The sequence below is a fragment of the Hemitrygon akajei genome, chromosome 11 (assembly GCF_048418815.1).
Source record: "Hemitrygon akajei chromosome 11, sHemAka1.3, whole genome shotgun sequence".
NCBI classification, from domain to species: Eukaryota; Metazoa; Chordata; class Chondrichthyes; order Myliobatiformes; family Dasyatidae; genus Hemitrygon; species Hemitrygon akajei.
In genome coordinates, this window is record NC_133134.1 from 138885919 (window position 1) to 138912562 (window position 26644).

General features: G+C 39.0%; 1 protein-coding gene across 1 annotated transcript in view; it reads right to left on the reverse strand.

Moving 5' to 3' along the window:
• The window catches only part of LOC140736058 (collagen alpha-1(XIV) chain-like), a 182569-nt gene extending 163439 nt beyond the window's left edge, over window positions 1-19130 (reverse strand). Inside the window, 3 exon segments of the mRNA XM_073061781.1 lie at window positions 1676-1780; window positions 10133-10234; window positions 18994-19130. Coding sequence (XP_072917882.1) covers window positions 1676-1780; window positions 10133-10208 — 181 coding nt within the window. The 5' untranslated portion in view covers window positions 10209-10234; window positions 18994-19130.
• Between the last annotated feature and the right edge of the window lie 7514 nt (window positions 19131-26644).

Consider the following 26644-nt stretch of genomic DNA (forward strand, 5'->3'; position numbering starts at 1 on the left):
AATGGATTTGTGGCTAAATTTGCCGATGATACAAAGATAGGTGCAGGAGCGGGTAGCGTTGCAGAAACAGAGAACCTATAGAGAGACTTAGACAGTTTAGGGACATAGGCAAAAAAGTGGCAAATGAAATACAATATTGGAAAGTGTATGGTCATGCACTTTGATGAAAGCAATAAATGGGCAGACTATTATTTAAATGGAGAGAATCCTTGTGCAGGATACCCTAATGGTTAACCTCCAGGTTGAGTCGGTGGTGAAGAAGGCAAATGCAATATTGGCATTCATTTCTAGAGGTACAGAACATAAGAACAGGGATGTGATGTTGAGGCTCGTGAGACCACACTTGGAGTATTGTGTGCAGTTTTGGGCTCCTTATTTTAGAAAGGATATACTGACATTGGAGAGGGTTCAGAGAAGATTCACGAGAATGATTCCAGGAATGAAAGGGTTACCATATGAGGAACATCTGGCAGCTCTTGGGCTGTATTCCCTGGAGTTCAGGAGAATGAGTGGGGATCTCATAGAAACATTCCAAAAGTTAAATGGCCTGAATAGATTAGATATGGCAATGTTATTTCCCATGGTAGGGGAGTCTAGGACAAGAGGGCACAACTTCAGGATTGAAGGACATCCATTTAGAGCAGACATGCAGAGAAATTACTTTAGTCAGAGGGTGGTAAGTCTGTTGAATTTGTTGAGGCCAAGTCATTGGGTGTATTTAAGGCAGAGATAGATAGGTTCATGATTAGCCAGGGCATCAAAGGGTATGGAGAGAAGGCAGAGGAGTTGGGATGACTGGAAGAATTGGGTCAGCCATGACTGAATGGTGGAGTAGACTTGATGGGCCAAATGGCCTACTTCTGCTCCTATACAGTATCTTATGGTCTTAAGAACCTATCAACGTCCACATTAAATATGCCCAATGACTTGGGTCTCCACAGCTGTCTGTAGAAATGAATTCCACAGACTCACCTTTCCTTTCACTCAGGAAATTGCTCCTTATTGCTGTTCTAAAGTGATGTCCTTCTATTCTGAGGCTGTGAAATCTGGTCCTTGACTCTTCCACTACTGGAAACATCCTCTCCACACCCACTCTGTTCTAGGCATTTCAATATTCAGCTTGCTTCAATGTGACCCCCCCCCCCAAAACTTCTCAATTGCTCCTCATATGTCAATTCTTATTTTCCTGGGATTATTCTCATACACTACCTCTGGACTGTCCAATGCTAACACATCCTTTCTTAGATGGATGGAGGATATTAATGTTCAGAGTGATTCATAGGGTTCAAGTCAATTAAGCCGGATGGTGTGAAACCTCTTGGCAGCTAATGAAGCTGTACTCCTTCACAGTATTCCTTCACACTCCTGACATGCCTTGTACATAGTGGAGAGACTTTCGGGTCTGGATACCCAGAGTTCAACTGACAGCTGTAGCCAAAGTGTTTATGTGGTTGGTCAAGTTGAGTTTCTGGTCAATTGTGACTCCAAGTTGTTGGTGTTGATGAATGTAATGTGCATATCCATAGCTGTTTTTATCAAAGACCTTCCTCAGATCAGGTCAGAAGAGATATTTGCCCTGATCATTGCTCAATGTTCAATTTCAGTAGAAGTTAGGATGAAAGCTGATAAGAACTGCAGATCTGCAGCTCACATCCCATCAAGGAAGTCTCCTTACCTGAAGATGGTTTAACTCGTATTTTGTATCCTTGTTTGTTTCCATCAACTTCTTTCCATTTCATCTGCAGTCTGTCCCCTGATAGAACAGTTAATTTCAATCTACCTGAATGCAAAACAGAAGGAGAAAATATACCGTTAGAAATGGATCCCTCAAAAACATAGATTTCCCAGGATAATCAACTTTGTCATATTGCAGCCAAGTTGTCCTATCAATTAATGTTCCTCAAGAAAGATGCAGAAAATACTTTAACCCTTTAGATAATGCAAGTGTGGAGCTATTACCTTCTGTTAAGAACTGGTTCCCTGTCTTTGATCCACATTATTTACTTATTCCATTTATATGAATCATGGGGATAATAAAAACATCAAATGTTAGTTGTGCAATGACTCATGTCACAGCTACAAACAATGTACTTCAAGTGTGTATGCTTTACACACAAGGGAGATGCCGCAGGGAACTGCTAATGAATCACAATTAATTTTACTAATTCAAAGGCCCTGTCGTCCATAAAAGGTGATGAGATTATACAAAATGAATCTCTACACAAAATGTATACTGCCAGAGAAAGTCATAGAGGTGGACACAATTACAACATTTTAAACACATTTGGACAAGTATATAGATCGGTATGGTTTAGAGAGATACAAGCCAAATTCAGGCAAAAGGTGCTACCTCATGGACAAGATGGCTGAAGAGCCTATTTCCATGCTGTATGACTCCATCATTGTTTGTTTAGTACCAGATTTTAAAACTTCTACACAGTTTAGGAATTAGGAACTGCAGGAGAAGGCTGACTCGTCCTCCCAGCCTGCACTTCATCAAGAACGCTGGAGCAGGCACAACTGTGAATCCTTAAACTCAGCTTCATTTTCCTACATTATCCTAATTTCCTTGATCCTCTAATCATCTAGAAACCTGCTATGTAATTAAAGTCTCAGTAATATTTGATTATTATTGTGAATATATTGCTTGATTAAGCATTCATTGTTGTTTAAATAACTCATTACAGGTTATATGAAGAAGTATGTGAATGGCATACATCATCACACCACCATGTCATTAGTTCACACCTCACAAAAATTAAAAACGAAACTAGACACGTCATCTCCAAGCTCCCAACTTTTTCTTTCAATTAGTTTATTGTTTTGCAGTTACAAAACATAACAGTGCCGATGAGCAGGTTTTAATTGGCTATCTACCTGTTGAAAGTGTCTGCATGCTGTTGATGCACAAGGATTACACAACTGTGCTGAGAGCATTCAAGCAGTGGTGGATGCCCGAAGGCCAAAGGTCATGTCACAGTTGCAGTCCTTTTTAAGATTTGTCAATTACTATCAAAGATTCCTGCCAAGCCTCACTACTGTGCCACATCCTTGACCACAAAACTACAGATCAGAAAGAAGTGGCAATAGACAAAGCAGTGTAAGGTGACTTCCAAAAGCTAAAGGAAATGGCAACACCAAACACTGCACGCACGCATTATGATCATCTTTCAGTGAAGCTTGCCTGTGAAACCTCGCCTTATGGTATATGTATAGTCATGTCACATGTTAGCAGTGATGGAAGTGAATGCCCCATAGCCTTTGCATCACATTCCCTTGCCATTGCAAAGAAGAATTGTGCTCAGATTGGCAGGGAGGTCTTAAGTCTGGTTTGGAGCGTAAAACTTTTCAACCAGTATCTGTATAGGAGAGAGTTCACCCTTGTTATTGATCATCAACCACTAGTGTCCATTTTCAATCCATAGAAGGTGCAGAAGCCCAAATGCAGAGATGGTCTCTGTTTCTTGGAGGACACAAATATAAGACTGAGTTCAAGAGGGCAACCAATCATGGGAATGCTGATAGTTTGTCCCATTTACCCCTGAAAAAGCAAAAACCTGACAAATTTACAAAAGAGGACATTCCTCTTGACATATTCTCCCTAATGCAAATCACAAGTCTTCCTGTTATGGCAGAGATGATCCAAAGGGAAACCAGAAAAGACCCCAGACTGACTCATGTCATCGTGACAACCTAAAATGGCTGGAATGTAGAGTATCCTCATTTTTATGAATGCCATGATGAACTTGCCATGACAGAGGTTGCCTTATGTGGGATGGAAAAGTGCTGTATCATCCAAACTGAGAGATAAAGTGTTGGAGGGGTTATCTAGACGTGGTCAAAAGGAAAGTGTTGGCTTGAAGCTTCGTCTGATGGCCTAGGATAGATCAGCATATCAAACAGCTTGTGATCTACTGTTCAGAATGCCAATATATCCAGAAGAAAGAATCCAGAGCTCTCAGAAACTCTTCCTACAGTCCCAGAGTCAATTCCTACAACCACCATGGAAGAGGCCCTAGAACCTGAGGCTGTTTCACAGCCACAAGTCTCAACTGCCAAGCAGAGTGTAATATTGATTAAGCATTCCTTGTTTTAATAATTCATTATAATAAGTGTATGAATGGCATAATTCATTACGCCCACCACGTCATCGCTTAAAGTAAAAACAAAGTTTACACACATCTCTCGGCTCCCTTTTTTCCTTTCAATTAGTTTTATGTTTTGGAGGTACAAATCTTATTAAATCTACGCAGTCGCTAGTCAATTCTATTATTCTGCTGTTACATCCTTCATTGTATATTTGCTTTCAGCTGACTTTCAGAAAACAGGTCAGCAATTCCCTTTCTTCTCCATACCCCTACCAGAGGTAGATAGGCCACACTTGCAGGACTGACAGAATTTTGGAGGATAATAACCAATTCAGGCACGACCTCTACATCCGCCTCTTTCAAAACACTAGGGTCCTTAATTTCCTTTAGATCTTCATTCTTGTCAAGTTTTGGTTTGCTTGTATTTCTGGAAGGTTTTTTTGATATATTATCCATGAAGAAAGGCATAAAAATTTCCTCTGCTGTTTCCTTTTTCCCCATTATAACTTCTCTCATCTTTGTAAGTGATCCACATTTGTCCTGCTAGTCTACAGTTTTGCTTCTTTCCAGTTTACTCTCATATTCTTAATGAATTCCTTAATTCTCCTTTGATGAATTTTAAAATGCTCCTAACCTGCAGGCCTGCACTTTTGGCAACATAGTAAGTTTCTTCCTTCAACGTAATGCTTTTACAGTTTCTCTGGTCAGCCTGACAAAAGCCACTTTTCCTGTTGGGTATTTTTCAAAATCAAAACTTTAACTGCGGGCCAATGTCATAAGCTTTAGCGCAGTTTTCCTAATGACTACAGCCAACTCACAGCACAGATCCTTGAAGTTTATGTTTAGACCACTAATCTCTGACCAAAGTACATCACTTTCAAACCTAGAGTAAATTTTGTCATATAATGGTCACTCTTTCCAAAGGGTCAGATTAATTAATTATGAATTAACCCTTTTTCATTTTAGCATCTCATATAGAGAAACAGGCCTTCTACCTTATTACCACTGTTTGGACTAGTCCAGAATATACCTGAAGTTATTACTTTGTGAACATTTCTTTCAATGTTTTGGTTCAGCAATCAGGAAAAAAAAAATCTGATAATTACAATGAAATCAAAAATTTGGAATCCCATAATTGAAGACTGTATTATGATAGATTCCCCTAGGTGTCTTAAAGCAGTACAAAACATCAATAATAACCCCCTCTAGATTTCAACAATTAAACTGACATGAAATACGCAACACTCCAAAATATATAAATGTAGATAAACTGAATAAATATGCTCTGCTGCAGGAAAGAAGAACAAATCTCATTTTATTGCACTTAATCATACTGTAAGAACATTCCAAAAACAAGTTATATCAAGTTAATTTGGAGATACATTATAAATGCTTCTAAAATACCATTACAAATCATTCTCATCTATCCAAATTCACTTTTTACATAAGTAAAAGAAAATCTGCAGATGCTGGAAATCCAAGCAACACACACAAAATACTGGAAGAACTCAGCAGGCCAGGCAGTATTGTGGAAAAGAGTACAGTCAACATTGACTATACTCTTTTGTATAGATGCTGCCTGGCCTGCTGAGTTCCTCCAGTATTTTGGGTGTGTTGCTTGTCTTTTTACATAACCCTTTTTATTCATTTCAGTTTTAAATCTATTTGATTTCTTTATGTCCCTGGTTTCAACTATTTTTATAATGCCACATTATGCCTGTGACTACAGAAGTTAATGATCTATGGAAAATGCTTTTAGATCTTTCTGAACAACTTGATATTGTCACACCTAAGCTGTTTTTGATATTAACTATAAACATATGTTAATTTCCATGGATTATTTAGATTAATGCAAATGATTAGCAAAGTAAATTATCAATTATGTACATATTGTATCATATACTACATTGAGATTCATTTCTTGCAGGGATTTACAGGAAAATAAAGAAATACAAAAAAATTTGTGATTAAGAAAACAATGCATAAACTTGACAATCAATGTAGAAAAGATGACAAATTGTGCAAGTCAAGATAAACAAACAACTAAATGAATGAATGATGCGGAGAGCAAGAGTTGTAGAATTTCTTGGGTTGTGGAATCAGATCAGAGTTGAGATGTGTGAAGTTATCCATGTTGGTTCACGTGCCTGATGGCTGCAAGGTAATAACTGTTCCTGATTTGGTGGTGTGGGATCTAAGGCGTCTGTACCTCTTGCCTGATTTTAGTAGCAAGAAGAGAGCATGGCCTGGTGGATGGGGGTCCTTGATGAGCGAAACTGTGGGAGATAGAAACCTTCAACTCTATCTTAAAACAACCTAGATAAAAGCAAATGAGGTCACTTCACCTATAAAATAATGAGTGGCTAAGGAAGAAACAAGCTTTGCATAATATTTTTGCTGGTGTAGGTAGAAAAAAATTTATCTCGATTCATGCCACCAATAATGACTTCAATGATTCTATCATTTTGCTTCTGAAAAAACATCTCAAACATTATTCTACATCTCATTTCATACTGACAAACCCGCAAGTTCCAACATTTTCAGTAACACATTATTTTCAATTTCATTGATGCTTCATTACCAGATGAATAAGCTAAAACCCCTCAGTATAATATGGTACTGTTAATAACAATATCATCTTTATAGAGGCACGGTACAATGAACATCTTAAATCTATATACTAACTGTACCAGCTGCATGCTGGAAATGGTCTTCCTGTAACAATTACATTTAGGATCAATGATGAAGGCTTTCATCCTCATGAACCCAATTAGCATTGCCCAGTAGAATCTTTTTGTTACTGAAACAGCGCATTCACTCTGTCCAGCCACAGAGTGGAAAGAAACAATAGCTACTTACTGCAGCTATAATTGGAATCTATCAATTCCTTAGAAACGATAATAAGTTCAATAAAACCATTTAGGGTGTGCATAGGCTTTCCTATTACTTACTTAAGATATATTAAGATGATTTACAAGATTTATTTCTTGCAGCAATGCCGTACAGTTATGAAAGGGTAATTAGTTATGAGATCGTAAGGATAAAAAGGCTTTACACTGGGTCAGTTGATCTAAAAGTGCTTTGTTGCTGTATTCCTTGTTGCACTGAATACTGAATTGAGTGAATAATTATCAACTGCCGGTATTTATTTTAAAATCCCCTTTATCTACAACTATAACTCACATTTTGTATTTGCAAAAAAATGCCACTCATTTTCTTTATTTCCTGCACAACAGCCATTAAACATTTAAATTGCAGATGGAAAGTGAAGACCACAAAGAAGAGTTCATATTGCACATATAAATACACATTTGTTCTGTTCTTGAATACTGAAATTGTCATTTGATTAAATGGCACAGACAGCACACAAGAATATTACATATGAGTTATGAACAACTGATGCTATTCAGCTAACATACTACAATTGTTAGTACGATATCATTAGCCAAGTGCTTTGAGAGTCATCTTAATAATTCAAGTGATAAGATACTAACATTTGTTGAGGCGATAGTCACATCTGTCTGCAACAGAATGTGTACACAGAGGTTTACACCATTTGGTTCTGACAAATTAAGTAAAGGACAAAGCTCAAAGTTTCACTTGCTGGATTTATTTTAGCAAAATCTGTTAGCTTGTCTAATAACAAAAATTGGTGAAGAACTTATAGCCTAAAAAGAATACATTCAGAATAGCAAATACCTAATTGATATTCTACTAGATTTCTCCCAGAGCTCTTCACTGCGACCCAAAAATCATACCACAACTATGTGCTCTAAGGTGCTTTAAGACTTAAGATGCTATTCTTGTTCTAAGGTGAGGCTGTGTGTAAAATAGGGCCATCTCGGGGCCATTTAGGAGTAACTTATAGTCAAGAAATTGGACCATTGATTCCCATCTTTTAGGTGCAAGTTAATTTCCATTTCAAAGAGTGTGCATAGTTTCCCAGACTAGGGATGGGGTTGTGTATGAATCTATTCTCACAGAGGGTCGTAAAACTCAGATGGGGGAGATATGGAGGCTAGAATACTGAGGGTTTTTAAAGCATTAAATAATGTTTTGAAAGATTAGGGAATTGAATGCTATGGGGAGCTAGCACAAAAGGGACTGAGCAAGCTTCAGTAACAAAAGCAACCTAATCAGATTCCTCTTCTTTTATACTTCTTACCTTCCTTTGTTTATGCTTTATTTAATTCTGAACTTAAAGTTAGATGATATAGTTTTAAAAGTTGTTAATATACTGTAGATTTATTATGGCACAAAGCTATTGCTAGGTAGGCAGTGGGGGAATTCATTAAAAACTCTCATTAAAAGTGATCTTCCCTTCTAGAAATAGTTATGTTCGTAGCTTAAAAAGTCATGACAGATAAGGGTGATACTCCAAGCTCAAATATTGTGAACAATGTGTACTCTACATTTCTATAGCATACTTTTCTGTGAATTTGCTCACAGATAATGAAAGGATACACCTCTTTGCAAATTCATGCCAACTATCTATAAAATCAGTAAAGGTGATCTAACAAATAAGAGTTTTTTTTCAATATTCAACCTCGTGTTTAATGGTGCATAAAGTTCAGTTTTGTCTCATTTGATACCTTGAAATGTATAATTCTCGTGACAAATCTCAGCTCGACTGGCACTGATGCAAAGGATTTTTTGTAAAATTTAAAATACTTTAAATATTTAACTAAAATGTATCTATTACATTGCTGCAATATGAAAAGTGTACCATGAATCTAGAAAGATATTAACTCTTTCTCTACAGATATTTCCTGTACAACTGAATAACTTAATACATCTGCTACTTCTAATCTTGATACAAAATATGCATACACCACTTTTACTCTTTTATGCTACTGACTGTTTGAATACTTGACCCAGTGATGGTATACTTAGCATAGAAATTACTCATTGTAAGGCAAGATTCCTGGGGGAAAAAATGGCATGCAGATGCATACAAGCTTGGATATGGGGATATAGACTTCAAGAGCTATATTAATTTAACAATGCCCCAGAATAATTAAACTCTGTGGAATTAGCTGATCACCAGTAGAACAAGTAGGAAATTGACAGACAGCAAAGGAATAGTGATAATAGGAGCTGAGATTTTTCCTCTTAATATGTACTAAAGATTTGGATATGGATGTGTAGGGTAAATATTTAAATTTTGCAGATGATGCAGAACTAAGAGAGTACAAACCCACTTAAAAGAGAATCGTCGTACACTGCTAGATGTCAATAATATGGTTTAATGCATAAACAATTTGTTCTTCTTGATGCAAACAATGGAGCTCAGTGGGTATGGGCCAAACACAGGAAATTGAGATTAGCTGGGTGGGTGCTGTGGTTGCACGAATTGGTTGGGCAGAAGGCTCCGAATCTGGGGAGCATTGCATCCCAACTCTGTAAGATCTCCGCGAGGTCAGATATTGTAAATAGAGGGAAACTATTCCTATGGGAAGATGGTTCAAAAAGCTGGAGCTAAAAACTTGGGAAAAATACGATCCAATGAGAATGTGGGGTAAAGCTCTGAGGTTATAGTTAACTAGAGCTTGCTGTCTCTGTTGACACAGAAACAAAATTATCCAGCGCCTCCAAAAGGCACCTGGATGGTTATTCGAGACAAAATAATTTGTAGGACCATAGGGTAAAAACTGACAGAATGGTATTGAAGGGATAGTTGATGTGGATTGGAAGGACCAAAAATGCACCATCTATGCTGTAACTATTCTTTAACACAAGGCCCACTTAAATAAATAAGAGGGTGTCCATTACGCAAGTGCCCAGAAATAGTCTGGCAGGTATGCCTTAGTGTTAGACTCACAGCTAGATAGCTAAGAGGTAGATAGCTCATGGCCCAGAGCTATAAACAAGGGCAGTTATAAATAGTTTAGTTAGAAATTACTGTACAGAGTTTTAAAGTTCCTGGGTGGTCAGAAGTCTGGTGAAAAGAAAAATTAAGACACACGCTTTTAGGAAATCACAATTAAAATTGAGTTTGTGAATTCTAACTATAATTTTTCTTCAAATACATCTAAGATAAATACCTTGTCCCTCCGCTTGACTGATTAGATGAAGCACTACTATTGTAAAGGCGAGAACGCAGTGTTTTTGTGCAGTCATGGCAAAATCAGGAATGAGCACAAATCCTATAAATAAAGGAACAATAAATTAATTTAATTGACCATGAATATATTCAAATAAGCATTATCTAAATTATTGAAATGCAAAAAGGATTCATATACAAGCTGAGTTTTCATGTACTTCATTCAGGGTTGTACCAGATTCTTTAAAAGTGAACCTTGAAAGAGCTGGCCAAATTCATAATAACATTAGGCTTGGAAGATATCGTATCCAACAAAAAAATCTATGACTGAAAAGTTAACTCTGATTTCCTTTTGATAGATGTTGTTTAGCCAGCATTTTCTGCTTTAATAATATTTTATATATGTGTACACTGTATATACATATACATAAAGCATTATACAATAAAAACAAAAGTATTCCAGTGAACCAAAACTTTCACCAATCCTAAATTGCATTTTCCAAATAAAATACTTTTCAGGCATATTTATTGCCAAAGATTAGCAGGCAAGTTATGTACTCCAAGATTCCAGAAAACAATAACGCACCAATGATCAGCAAACACAAGAAAATGTGCAGATGCTGGAAATTCAAGCAACACACACAAAATGCTGGTGGGAAGGGATGGGGGTGACAAATTGACAAAAGAGTCATGTAGGGAGCGATCCCTGTGGAAAGCAGAAAGAAAGCACCAATGATCAGTTTTGTTTTAGTTTGTTGGTTTGAGGGATACTGCAGATATACTCTTTCTTCTCCTTCCAAAAAAACTCATGGTATCGTATATAAGCTTCAGTTAAAAAGATCATTCAGACAGTCTATCATCCTTTTAGTAACTAAAGTCATAGCCCACATTTATTGTTTAAGTGGACTTCAAAATCACAGCCCATGTTTTTGTGCACAATTCCTAACACATGGGCACGTCCTACCAGGTCAGCAACAAAATCAGTTAAGATAGTTCTGTTTTGTTACTCCAAACAACGAGATTTTATCTATAGAGTATGTTAGACAGCAAAATTCCTCCCAATAAACCTGATAACTAAACATCATCTTCAATTCTTTGGGAACTCATGCTTCCCCTTCCCAGGAATTACACTTCTACGTGACACAACACTCAGTTCTGATGGATGCCTAGGTATAATGTTATTTTGTATATAGTGACAAGTGATCGATGAAAGAACACTCACACAAACTGATGGAAGATAATTTAATTTGAAATCAGTAATTAATTTTCAAACTAATCCATCTGATTTTCATTCTTATCTTCACTTTTGATTTCACAAAAGGATTGCAAGATCAGTGCAGTTGAGCTAATCTCATTGCAACACTGAAGCAGAGTAGTGCAGAAATCATTAATTGATGTGAGGAGACCAAGGAAGTAAAAAACTAAGATATTGTGAAAGAATCCAAGATAATTGAAACTCTTTTGTCACTATGTATAATATTTTGTGTTCAACTATCTCTGAATGATTCATTCCTGGTCCTCCCCTACAATCCATCCTTTTCTGTCAGTTCTAAACTTCCTTTGAACCCACTTCAACTGTTGGAAGTATTTCTTCAACGACAAATTCCTTTTGCTCAGATCCAACCTCAAAGTGGAAAGTGTCCTGGGATGTTTCAGTACATTAAAGCTTTTGGTGAAATAAGGGAGAATATGCCTATTGATAAGATTATAGATAAAATTAAAAGATTGCAAACCAAATAAGAGACATAAAAAGAATTTAGCTATGTGATATTTTGTACTTTATGCATCAACGGCTACATTAAGGATATGCTTTCTATCGTAATCGTGGCAAATACTAAGTAACATGTTAGCATTTACACCATTAATAATCTATTTCTCATTATTCAATAAATCCCAAAACATGCAAACCTTTAAATTACAAGCAGGAAACAAAACATCCCTCCTTTATACTCATTTCTCAGTTTATAATGCAATTTATTAATAAGCATCAAAAATGGTTTTGATCTCCTTCAAGATGATAGGCTGAAGAGATTTCTCCAGCACGCTTTTTCCGATTACTCTTTCACAATAGTCAATAAACATCTTACTCTCTCTAATAAAATCATGAGCTTTCATGCTCTAGACACTCAATCAAACTTTCAAGAACTGGTCTTATACTAATTCTCATTTAAGTTTCTGTTATTGATTCATGAATACTTACGAGCTGTATGGTTTTCTTTTAATCTGCAGAAAATGGATTCTATTTCTGTTTTAACTGAAACCAGTTTTTCAGTGACTGAGGAGTTCAACTGAGGGGACATGGGCGTGAGATCCAGTGTAATTGATTGGCAGTATAGTTTTAGTTATGCAGCCCCCACAGCAAAAGATGAAAACACTTTCCAAGTCCTGAAAATTTCTTCACAGAATTCCAAATCAAAATTGTGCCGTGTGATTGAAAATCAGCTTAAACTAAAAACATGTGCAGCACATTTCCTTTAAACTTTCCCCTCTCCCCTTAACTGCACATCCTCTTAATACTTTTTACCCTGGGCAAAAGATTCGGATAAGGGACCAAATAGTTTGAGGTTGAAGTCAGCAAGAACCTTCATTAGTATTGTTCTGGTTCAGTGGGATTCTGACTGCGGAGGGCTGCAAATGCGCAGTTATTAGATATGTCTTAAAAGACCGATAGATTTTTTGCTATCCAGGAGTTTGGGGAACATTGGCAGAGAAGTGCTGAGGAAGGAGGTCAGCCACAATTGTTTTAAATGGGAGCAGGGCTCTGGGCTGAGTGGATTATTCCAACTTCTGTTTATTATATTCTCATAATCATTGAGTCACACAATCCAGAAGCAGGTCCTTCATCACACTGTCTCTATGCTGAGCATCAGCAATCTATCCATACTAATCTCATCTAAATTCATAAATTTGCATTTATTATGTGTATTTAGGGAAGAGTGGTCCCTTGCATCCATGTGGTATCACGATGTAAAAGCAGATTTGATTCATATCACAACATAAACAAATACACTGATATTATCAGTGAGAGATTCATTTTTCCAGTAAAATTCATCATAAAAAATCAGTACCAAAACACGTGTTGTAGTCGAGCAATATTATTAATCATGTAGAGGGAGTTTTAAAACTTAGACAGGTACTTGATTGTGCTAAGTTTTACGTACTCGTAGAGAGATCTGACTGTTGACAAGAATCTAAAGATTCACATTTACAGTAAAATCTCACATGCAACCCAGATATGTGTGAAGTGGTTCATTTTGGTAGGTCAAATATGATGGCAGAATATAGTATTATTAATGGTAAGACTCTTGGCAGTGTGAATGATCAGAGGGATCTTGGGGTCCGGGTCCATAGGGCGCTCAAAGCAACTGCACAGGTTGACTCTGTGGTTAAGAAGGCATACGGTGCATTGGCCTTCATCAATCGTGGAATTGAATTTAGGAGCTGAGAGGTAATGTTGCAGCTATATAGGACCCTGGTCAGACCCCACTTGAAGTATTGTACTCATTTCTGGTCACCTCACTACAGGAAGGATGTGGAAGCCATAGAAAGGGTGCAGAGGAGATTTACAAGGATTTTGCCTGGTTTGGAGAGCATGCCTTATAAAAACAGGTTGAGTGAACTCGGCCTTTTCTCCTTGGAGCGACGGAGGATGAGAGGTGATCTGATAGAGGTGTATAAGATGATCAGAGGCATGTGGATAGTCAGAGTCTTTCTCCCAGGGCTGAAATGGTTGCCACAAGAGTGCACAGGTTAAGGTGCTGGGGAGTAGATACAGAGGAGATGTCAGTTTTTTTTTACGCAGAGAGTGGTGAGTGCGTGGAATGGGCTGCCAGCAACAGTGGTGAAGGCGGATATGATAGGGTCTTTTTAAGAAACTTTTGGATAGGTACATGGAGCTTAGAAAAAGAGCTTAGGGGGCTATGGGTAAGCCTAGTAATTTCTAAGGTAAGGACATGTTTGGCACAACATGTGGGCTGAAGGGCCTCTATTCTGCTGTAGGGTTTCTGTGTTTCTAATGTTTACATGATATTATATAGTCACATTTTGGATAGAATTGAATAGACTGTATCGATTGGAGTGTGGTTACAAATATTAACAATGAAATCAGTTTGGATGGATTGAAGCAAATTAAAAACATTATGAAAAGATCCCAACTTTCTCTAAACTGATTGTTTTAATTTAAATTAACCCTCCCCTGTATTGATTGATGCCCTGTGTTGGAGTTAACTGTTTGTTTTATCTTCTCTTGAGAATCAAAGGAAAACTCTGGTTAGCATCCTGCATCTGTACAATCAAAATGCATTCCTACTTAGCATAGGGAGCACTGCCTAACTACTGTGTGGTACTGATGAGGAAAGCTGATATGTACTCAAACACCATGATGATTATCCAAAGTCCTAGGCTGAACCAGGGTTGAATAAACAGTCACCCATCAGATAGTATAAGCATTGCAATTGAAGAAAGAATAACTACAATCTTCTGTAAGTCTCCCACAGTTATTTGTCAGCTGTCACTAACAGAACCGTAACCTTAGGGCATTGTCACTGGTTGAAGATCGTTTTAAAATGGACTGATTTTGAAGAAAGGTGATTTACCAATAACCTTGACAGGTTAACATGCATAAATAGCACGGTTCATGACATCACCTGCTTGTAGTGCAGTCACAAAAACTTTTTGTTCTTTTGTTATAGAAAAACATCCCTAAAGCCATCAATCATGTTGATTGTTTTACAACGGGTCCTACTCCTCACACTCACAACCTCTCCAGGCACCTGTGCAGACATTACATCTCAGCTTTTGCAATGCAAATGGGTATTTGATTTACGATAGTCATGGAAGTATTTCTGCAAGGTGGACAGCATAGTTACTTTAAGAAAATGACCAGCTTTAAAAGCATTCTACATAGATACTCAGATATAAACTTGCAAGCCAAAGTTACTAATCCCAAATACAGCATGTTCCAGCAAGTGCCTCTTAATTACATATGTATGTATAAAAAATAGTGCCAAAGTCAAACTAACATAACAAAGAAGCTGACAGATGTCTGAATGAAAAATAATATGGGTTTAAATCATCATGATGGAATATCTCAGTACGGAAGATAATCATTAGCTCACAACTTGCTCAGTGGTATTTTTCTCTAGTGTGGAGTGCAAAAAATGGGTGTCTTCCTGTCAAAGCAACACACTCTAAATGCTGGAGGAACTCAGCAGGACAGATGCTCGGGGAAATGGTCTCCCAATCTACATCGGGTCTCACTGCAATACAGGAGGTCACACAAGGAGCACTAGCTGACACGCAGCTCTGAAGCCGTACAAACTGTGGTCTGCCATTCAGATAGTCCGTTATCCAGGATACAATGGAAGTGCCAATCTGCATTGAACAAAGTTTTTCACCCTGTAATGAAGGCTGTATGCTATTGAAGGCACTTGAGAAATCAGAAAACATGATCCTTACAATGCTATCCTGCTTATCTAAATTGGAGTAGGCTTCTTTCAGCAGGAAGACACTGAGGCTGTCTACAAGAAGGATCAGAGCTGTCTCTATTTCCTGAGGAGACTGAGGTCCTTTAACATCTGCAGGATGATGCTGAGGATGTTCTACGAGACTGTGGTGGCCAGTGCTATCATGTTTGCTGTTGTGTGCTGGGGCAGCAGGCTGAGGGTAGCAGACACCAACAGAATTAACAAACTCATTCGCAAGGCCAGTGATGTTGTAGGGGTGGAACTGGACTCTCTGACAGTGGTGTCTGAAAAGAGGATGCTATCCAAGTCACATGCCATCTTGGACAATGTCTCCCATCCACTCCATGATGTACTGGTTAGGCACAGGAGTACATTCAGCCAGAGACTCATTCCACCAAGATGCAACACTGAACGTCATAGAAAGTCATTCCTGCCTGTTGCCATCAAACTTTACAACTCCTCCCTCAGACTGTCAGACACTCTGAGCCAATAGGCTGGTCCTGGACTTATTTCCACTTGGAATAATTTACTTATTATCATTTAATTATTTCTGGTTTTATTTTGCTATATTTCTACTCTATTCTTGGTGGGTGCAACTATAACGAAACACAATTTCCCTCGGGATCAATAAAGTATGTCTGTCTGTCTATCTGTCTGTAGATGACAGCATCGGTGATTCCAGTGTGTTACTGATATGCAAACTACTGGGGATTAAGGGCTGATCTGACCAGGGATCAGAGGTGAGCCAGGACCAGCCTCTCCAGGGTCTTCATGATGTGTGAGGTCAGGGCCATTGGACAGTATTCATTCAAGACTTTCAGCTGGCCTTTCTTGGGTACTGGGACCACACATAATGCTTTCTACACAGTTGGGACCCTTTCCAGGCCGAGAATGAGGTTGAAAATGTGTTGAAGAACTCCACACAGCTGCTCAGCACATTCCCTCAGGTCCCTGTGGTTCACACCATCTGGTCTCAATGCTTTTCCATGTCTGAGTTTCTCCAGAGCTTGTCTCACCTGCTCAGTAGTGAAGGTGAGTCCATCATGACTGGAGAGTTGGTGGAAGTTGTGTGCTGGGGAGGTGTAGATCAGGACGACATCAGTTGGTAGTGAAGGAGTAGGACAAGAAGGGGATACAGACAGTGGTAGCCTGTGTTGTTCATCCACATGTTGAACTGGAGGGGGTAGGAGTGAGGAGGGAAGGTGTTGGTGCTGAGGTAGCATTGGGTGCCTCGGTACCTGGACTGGTGTGCTGAGGAGGGTGTGAACAGGCAATTGTCAAACCCATTGAAGAATTGGTTTAACTCATTAGCCCATTCACAGCTGCATTCTGCGGCTCTACGGCCAGGCTGACTGAAGCCAGTGAATGTTCTTCATGTCTTTCCACACCTCCCGTCTACTACTCTGCCCAAGCTTGTTCTCCATCTCTCTCCTGTATTCCTCTTTAGTCACATTGATCTTCTCCTTTAGCTCCCTCTGCACATGTTTCAATTCCTCCCTGTCTCTTGTGGTTGAGAATACTGGTGACCCATAGTTTGTTGTTAGGGAAGCAGCGAACAGTCCTTGATGGTATTAAAGTGTACTATGTTCCATCAATGTAAGAGGTTAACATGAGTATTGAGGAAGTAACTCAAGTATGTAATCAAAACTTCCTCAAAAAATAATCTGACAGATTAATGGTAATCCTTGACCAGGACCAATCAAAAAGGGCAACTGGCTTGCCAGATGACACTCTAAATCCCCAAATCCCCCAGGGAGCATGTAGAAGTCTAAAGAAAATAATAAAAGGAGTGCACCAACTCTCTCCATTTTCCTGCTCTATCCAAGCTCCTTTTGAAGATCAAACAGTGGCTTCCTCGACGAATTCAGATGCCACAGAATTGGAGAGCAAGTAAGGTGTCATATAATTTGGGAATATTTTATGGTTCCACTCCAACATGAAGTATCCTTGCATCGACTGCAACTTCAACAACTAGAGCTATATTGCCATCAGTGATCATGAAATTTGCCCCCTGTCAATGCAGTATCAAGTCAAACTAAAACTGGACCTTCTTCTAGAGAGGGGTCACATCTGGATGTAGAGTTATTCCTGCATTGCCTAAAAGCAGTTACAAAATAATCTCAGTGATAGAAAAGTTACAGTTACAATAGGTTTTTTTTCCATTTGGCAAAACAATCTGTATGCTGGAAAAGCTCAGTGGGTGAAGCAGTATCTGTGGAAAGAGAGGAAATGACTATGTTCTGGGTTTTGACCCAAAACGGCATCAATTCCTTTCTTCTCACAGATGCTGCTCAACCCATTGAGATCCACAAGCCAATTGTTTGTTGCTCCAGCTTTCAACATCTGCAGAATCTTCTCAGATGGGTTCTTAACTGTTTTGTAAGAAGCCTAAATTTTCACCAGTCCATAATCTCTATATAATAAAGAAATAATTACCATGGCAGCACAGTAGCGTAGTAATAAGCACCACACTTTACAGTACAGGAGACCTAGGTTCAATTCCTGGCACCGCCTGTAAGGAGCTTGTACAGTCTCCCCATGAACACGTGGGTTTCCTCCAGGTGCACTGGCTTCCTCCCACAGTCCAAAGATGTACCAGTTGGTAGGTTAGTTGGACATTGTAAATTGTCCTGTGATTAGGATAGGACTAAATCGCGGATTTGCTGAGTGGAAGGGCCGGAAAGACCTATTCCAAGCTGTATCTCAATAAATAACTAACTAAGTAAAGGTTATCATTTCTCTATTAATGTAGTTTGTCTCTTATTTAAGCAAAATAAATCAGCTATGTCTAGGAATGTATTAGTTATAACTACATAACAGTACTGAGAAGCACTCACACAGCTGTGATGCAGAAAAGATTAGAGCAGACCTATTAAACTACTCTTAATTGTGATTGAGAATACAGGGGGCTGTGTATAGCACCGGTCCATACTTGGTCAAGGTAAAATGTTTACTATTAATGAGAATAAATTTAAAGTCATATGAAACTTACAAAGATTTGTTTTAAGGTGTTTGTGGTCAAAACTTTGAGGCTGAAAGCAAAACAGGTATATGATCTGAAGTTCAGTTCCAATACTCAAATATTGAAATATTAGGAATAAACCACTTCTGCACATTACCTGTGTTTATCTTTGTCTGAACGAAACAAAGAAATCCAAGATTTAATCATGGGAAATATTTTTGTTTTTAAATCGCACATCTTCAAAACTGTCATTTAAAATATTCTTTGAATCTTCTGGCGTTGATAAAGTATGGACCGGTGCTATACACAACCCCCTGTGTCGGACAGATGTTAAATTCCTAGACTCGTTACGGGGGAAGAATGTACTGAGCAAAGGGAGGTTCGACCTGCGGCATCCACTGGCCATCACACTTCCGATGCTACAGAAACAAATACCTGGTTTTCCCTTCACGATGGGAGTTCTGCCAGATCACAACCGCCCTTCGCCGCTCCTTTATCGATGGTGTATTCCACACACACTGAAGAATAGTTTATATCCACAACGTTCAGTCAGATTATAAATTATAACTGCGAATTTCAGGGGTGTGTCATGAGATGATACTAAGCGCGGATCAGCCCCTTGGTGACGTACCTACTCCACATTAACTCTTACACAACTCTCAAGGCAAAGTGTCCCGACAAAGTTTGTTTCCAATTAATTGCAAATCCGAAATAAAACTGAGAAAACCGCTAAAGTCTAACAATGTGTTGAAGATAAGAACTTATATATAGAACACCAGAAGCTTATGAGAATGCCAAAACATTCCAATAATACAAATTGAATAATTCCATCATGTAGTTAAATATTTACAGTATTTACACTTTTCAGAAGAATAAGTTAAAGCAGATATGTCAGTCCCCAGGTAAGTAGGCAAACCGGATGGAATATTTATAAACGCAAATATTTTAAAAACGATCATCCTTCTCCGAGTCTACAGTGACCCGTGGAGCTGACACACCAACTAAAATTAATTTTAAGAGGTCAACTTGATGTTAACGTCTTCAAGTACTTCAGTTAGTATGTCGTTCGTTCGTTGGTTATGTGCCATGACCTATGACGTGGGGGACAATGGTCTTTCCATAACCATGATTGTTCTTGGTAATTTTTTCTACAGAAGTGGTTAGAAGTTGCCTTCTCCTGGGCAGTGTCTTTACAAGACGGCTGATCCCAGCCATAATCAATACTCTTCAGAGATTGCCTGAGTCAGTAGTCGCATAACCAGGTCTCTAGCCCCGGTTGGGGGTGTGGGGAGCGCTTAGCTGGCTACAGCTTGCCCAGCTGGCGGAGGGAGGGAGCGTCTTACACCTCCTTTGGTAGAGACGTATCTCGACCCCGACACCGCGTGTTTCATAAACGTGTAGAGAACTTGCTGACCGGACAGTTAGGTAGTACCTAAATTTAAGCATAGATAAAGCTGATCATCCATATTAGTAGGAAAAAGTAGAAATATCACCAACACTATTGAATTTTTTAAAAATGGAATAGAAAAGCAACTGGAAGCAAATCTGTAGTCATTAGAAGCGGTATTGCAGGTTAATTATGGAAACGTCGTCAATTTCTCTCCGCACATATGCTGCTGGACCCAGTGACTTCCACCAATGTGTATTTTTTCCTGTTGCTCCAGATTCTAGCATCTGCAATCACTTGTGCCTCTAATTATTTACTTCCAGGGTTACTGGAAGATCACAGTGAAGCTATGTTAAATTTATAGAATCATAGAAAACCTACAGTATAATACAGGCTCTTCAGTCCACAAAGCTGTGCAGATCATTTCCTTACCTTAGAAATTTCCTAGGATTACCCATAACCCTCTTATTTTTTCTAAGCTCCACATTCCCGTCTAGGAGTCTCTTAAAATACCCTATCGTACTCACCTCCACCACCGTCGCCGGCAGCCCATTCCACACACTCACCACTCTTGGTGTAAAAAACTTAACCCTGATATCTCCTCTGTACCTACTCCCCAGCACCTTAAACCTGTGTCCTCTTTCGGCAACCATTTCAGCCCTGGGAAAAAGGCACCGGCTATCCACACGATCAATGCCTCTCATCATCTTTTACACGTCTATCAGGTCACTCTCATCCTCCGTCACTCTCATCCTCTGTCTCTCCAAGGAGAAAAGGCCAAGTTCACTCAGTCTATTCTCATAAGGCATGCTCCCCAATCCAGGCAACAACCTTGTAAATCTCCTCTTCACCCTTTCTATGGTTTCCACATCCTTCCTGTAGTGAGGTGACCAGATCTGAGCACAGTACTCCAAGTGGGGTCTGACCAGGGTCCTATATAGCTGCAACATTACCTCTCGGATCCTAAACTCAATACTACGATTGATGAAGTCCAATGCACCGTATGCCTTCTTAAACACAGAGTCAACCTGCACAGCAACTTTGAGTGTCCTATGGACTCAGACTCCAAGATCCCTCTGATCCTCCACACTGCTAAGAGTCTTACCAATAATACTATATTCTGCCAACATATTTGACCTACCAAAATGAACCTCTTCACACTTATCTGGGTTGAACTTCATTTGCTACTTCTCAGCCCAGTTTTGCATCCTATCAATCTCCTGCTGTAACCTCTGACAGCCCTCCACACTATCCACAACACCCCCAACCTTTGTGTCATCAGCAAACTTACTAACCCATCCCTCCACTTCCTCATCCAGGTCATTTATAAAAATCATGAAGAGTAAGGGTCCCAGAACAGATCCCTGAGGCACGCCGCTGGTCACCGACCTCCATGCAGAATATGATCCGGCTACAACCTCTCTTTGCCTTCTGTGGGCAAGCCAGTTCTGAATCCACAAAGCAATGTCCCCTTGGATTCCATGCCTTCTTACTTTCTCAATAAGCCTTGTTGAAGTCCATATATGCTACATCTACTGCTCTACCTTCATCAATGTGTTTAGTCACATCCTCAAAGAATTCAATCAGGTTCGTAAGGCATGAGATGCCTTTGACAAAGCCATGCTGACTATTCCTATCATATTGTGCCTCTCCAATTGTTCATAAATCCTGCTTGTCAGGATCTTCTCCATCAACTTACCATCCACTGAATTAAGACTCACTGGTCTATAATTTCCTGGGCTATCCCAACTCCCTTTCTTGAATAAGGGAGCAACAACTGCAACCCTCCAATCCTCCAGAACCTCTCCCATCCCCATTGATAATGCAAATCCTCCTCCCTTACCTGAAACAGTAGCCTGGGGTACACGTCGTCCGGTCCTGGTGACTTATCCAACTTGATACTTTCCAAAAGCTCCAACTTTCTTAATATTTACATGCTCAAGCTTTTCAGTCTGCTGTAAGTCATCCCTACAATCGCTAAGATCCAATGCCACAGTGAATATGTAGTGGGAGTTTTGACAGGTTCAACTTCTACTGCAAAGTTCCATTCTCTCTGATATAAATAGACAAATAACTGAAAATGTTGCACAAAAGATTTACAAAGTCAGTGCCAGGACAGCGGGATAACAACTCCCAGAAAAAAGCAGAAATGTTTAGGAACATGCCTTGTGAATAAAAGGCTTATATATAGATTATTTTATCATTTTAAATAATAATGGAAAATGTACTGGCCATACACAAAACATTATTGCTGCTCTAAGACTCTTCAGTCAGAGAGGCTTGAACATGTTAACACAGAGTAATTGATGCAGTATTTTAGATGCCTTCAAAATGAAACTGGAAAAATGTAATAGTACAAACATGAGAAAAACTACAGATGCTAGAAATCCAAAGCAACACAGAAAATGCCGGAGGCCTCAGAATGCCGAACTCAGCAGGCCAGACAGCATCGATGGAAAAGAGTAAGCAGTTGATGTTTCAGGCCGAGACCCGAAGTAATGAAAAGAATACTAGGCTATGCGAGGGATTTGATGGGATAAAATTGGCCAATTAGTTTATTATTGCCACCTATACCAAGGATCTATGAAAATCTGCTGTGCACACCACCTATACAATTCATTTCAATGCAACAGTGCATTGAGGTACAGTAGTGCAAGGAAAAACAATAACAAAGTGCAGAATAAATTACAGGGTAAGTGCAGTGCAGGCAGACAACAAGGTGCAAAGCCTTAACAAAGTACATTGTGAAGTTGAGGGTCCTTCTTTTTGCACTATGGGATGACTCTATAACAGTGGGATAGAAGCTGTCCTTGAGCCAGGTGGTACACACTTATAGGCTTTTGCATTGGCTATCCATTGAAGGGGGAGAAAAGGATAGATGTACAGGGATTAGACTTACATTAAGTAAAATCTTCAATATACTCTAATTAAGCTAAGGAGCCTGCCTCTGTGATGTGCATTTGTGCAATTCAATGTGGTTATTTAGTATATCTTAATTTTAAATATTGTGTAATTAATCCAACAATACTCTGCTTAAACATCAGCCGATCTCCAACAGAATTGTTCTAGTTAAATGAAAACACATGTTGGAATCATGAACAGGAGAAGGCATGGCAAAATCTCAAGAAAGTGCTCACTAAAGAATCTGTGTTGAAATTCTATGATGCTGAGATACCCATCAAAATCTCATGTGATGCAGGCTTAGGGGCAGTATTACTCCAGAAACATGGTAAGGAATGGCTACCAGTGGCATATGCATCTCCTTCATTATCTGATCCAGAAACAAGGTATGCCCAAATTGAAAAAGAATTGTTCAGTATTACGTTTGCTTGCGAGAGATTTCATCTGTTTGTGTCAGGGCAATCTATTGATGTTGAAACTGATCATAAGCCTCTGATTGCATTGTTTCACAAACCTTTAAGTGACTGTCCTTTGCAAATTCAGCGAATGATGATCAAATTGCAAAGATATGCATTGAATGTGTCATACACACCTGGAAAATTCAAGTACACAGCTGACACACTTTCCAGAGCTGTGGATCCAACAACAAGACAGTCACAGGGACACTGTTGATGTTCAGGCATTTGTTGATATGATCATAGTGACTACACCTGTTGCTCCTGAGAAGTTGGAATTGGACAAAATTCTCAGTCAGGTGATACAAGTGGTGTTGGATGGATGGCCAGATAATAAGCATGAACGTATCTCAGAAGTCCAAGAACATTGGAACCACAGATCAGAACTTTCTGTTGTGGATGGGATACTGTACAAAGGCAGCAGAATTGTGATTCCTAAAAGTCTCCAAAAAGAAATGCTTGGGAAAATTCATGAAGGCCACCTAGGAATTGAAAAGTGTAAGAGAAGGGCTTGGGAAGTGATGTTTTGGCCCAGGATGAATCAAGAAATTGCAGAATTGGTGTCTTCTTGTCAAATATTCCTTAAATACCAACATAGCAACCCTAAGGAGCCACTGCATCCACATCCTAGTCCTCAGAGACCTTATCAGAAGGTAGGCGTTGATCTGTTTGTAACTGACAACAAAGATTATCTATTAATAACAGGATACAATGAGTATCAATCTGAAGTGTGTGGTCTGAGCAGAACAACTGCAGAAAATGTAATTACATGCATGAAATCAGTTTTTTCCAGACATGGTGTACCTGATGACGTTTTCACAGACAATGGTCCACAATTCAATGGTGAATGCATGAAACATTTTGCTCAGGAATAGGGCTTTGTTCATACAACATCTACTCCATTTTCCCCTCAGTCCAATGGGTTAGTTGAGAAGTCAGTAGGAATTATCAAGAAACTGATGCACAAAGCAAAAGATAGTGGAGGTGATTTTTATAAAGCTTTGTTAGCCTATCCCAGTACTCCACTTGAATATGGATTTTCACCTGCTCAGCTCTTGATGGAACGCCGTTTGAGATCCAATCTGCCAATAGATGAGAGCCCTCTGAGAACAGAGGGAGGTGAACAAGTGAAAAGATGGAAAGATGAACACAAAGCAAAGCAGAAAACATACTTTGACAGACGTTCTCGTCCATTACCTAAACTGCACCAAGGAGATGAAGTAAGAATACAAGACAGAATGAACACATGGACACAGAAAGCTACAGTACTTGAAGAAGTACAACCCAGATCATACATGGTCCAAACAGAAGAAGGAGCAGTGTTAAGAAGAAATCGCAAAGACCTCAAGAAAGAGTCAACTTCAGAGTTTCAGTTAACTGATGCAGACCAGACAAAACATGGAAATAACAATGAAACACAAGAACTGTGTGAACCACTTAGAAGGTCTACTCGTGTTCATAAACCCCCGAGAGATTGATAGAGACATGTTAAATTATGCATTTGCTCTGGTCATTGTTGCTAATTGTTTTTCTTTTTAAGGAAAGGAAGATGTGGTAATATGACATAGAAGAACGTGATTGGAGAGAGTTCTGAGCATGTGCAAGGATGTTAGAAAGATCGAGAAACATTGTATTGTAAAAACGTGGTGGTTGCTGTTAAATAAAAGTTCTATTCTTCCAGAATATGGTTCTTTATTAGTAACCCATGGTACGTACAAATATAAAGAACACAACATCTACCGCTACTTCTTTTCAGACATATTCAACACTGTGGGAACTGAGACAGGGAAGTACATCAGCTGAGACAGTGGTGAGGAGATAATCAGCAGGTGATTCATTTGACCATGTTTAGCCTATTAATTCTTGACTTCATTGGCTTCAGATTCAGTGCTGAAGAGTACCACCCCCTCCCAATGATATCTATTCTACACCAGTCCATCCCCACATTTGAGATGATGATAGAGCAGGGAGTGATCATAATAGATTGTTGCCTGATGAGTTTGGGAAAACTCTAATTCACAAGTGTTCTTGTGGATGGTTTTACCAAGGTTAAATGAGCTTCTTGTGGCCTTTCTCATGTTTTTGTATATTGTAGTTGATGCTGCCTAGCTTGCCCATTCTTTTTTTTCTCCTTATTCTTTTTTAATCGAGATTAGCTACAGCTGGGAGATTTGCCAAAATATTGCAAGGGATTGTTGACAATTAAGTTTGTTGTGGATTGAGCTACATGGGGAGAGAATGGCTCCCTCATTTCCCTCCTTCATGCACCTCCTTCAATGCAACACGGACCTCCTCCCACTTTCTAGCTCAGGCTGCTCAGTCTGTAGCCAAGGCCAGACACCCATAAAAACTTTGTGAGTAAACCACCTACCCTGTGCTGCCTGGTTTTGCTAGTTTGTGATATCCCCTAATTCACTGGTTGTGAGTTCACTTGTCATCATGATTCAAGTTAAAACCGAAAAGCTTCTGTCCCCAGTAACACACATAATATGTTGGAGGAACTCAGCAGGTGAGATAGTATTATGGAAAGGAATCAAGAGTCGATATTTTGGGCTCTGAGAACCTTTATCATTATTTTGCTCTCTGGATGCTGCTTGACCTGCTGAGCTCCTTCAGCATTTTGTGTGAGCTACTTTGGATTTCCAGCATCTGCAGAATCTCTTGCGTTTATGATTCTGTCCCCATTGCTGCCTTTAAGCCCACAGGTCCTCTGTCTCTCCTTTTACACACATGGGGTTGCCTTTAAACAAAGGACTTCTGTCTTCCACACTGACTTCAGGCCCATGAGGCCACTGTCATCCACGCAGCTTTTAAAGCCATAGGGCCTCCACCTTCACAACTCGCAGAGCTTCCAGCCAAAGAACATTCATGTATTTGATGGACTTTTGGCAATAATCAGAAAGAATTTTAGCGTTTTTGTCACAAATTCAATTACGTAAATTTGTCATATGTCATGGTGGGATCATGATTCTTGTTTATGACTTCAGATGAGATACCTGTCCATATAATCACAATGCTACAGAATATTAATAAGAAGTTTTTTTTAAATAAAACTCTCAATTAGATGAATAGTGCTTACAATTAACACATAAATTAAAATAAAATTTATCCAAATTAAGACCATTTACCTCAAACCTCATTCTAATGCCAGTCAAAAGCCTTACCTGCAAATTTAACAAAGATATTTAAAGATTTCATTCTAAATTTTACTCATTTCAATATCTTGCATTAATCTTTCAAAATTATATGTGCTTTTGCACAACCATCCTTCATCCTTCAGATGATCGGTGCATTAATGATTAACTCAATAGATCTTACCAAAGGAATCGACAGAGACAAACAA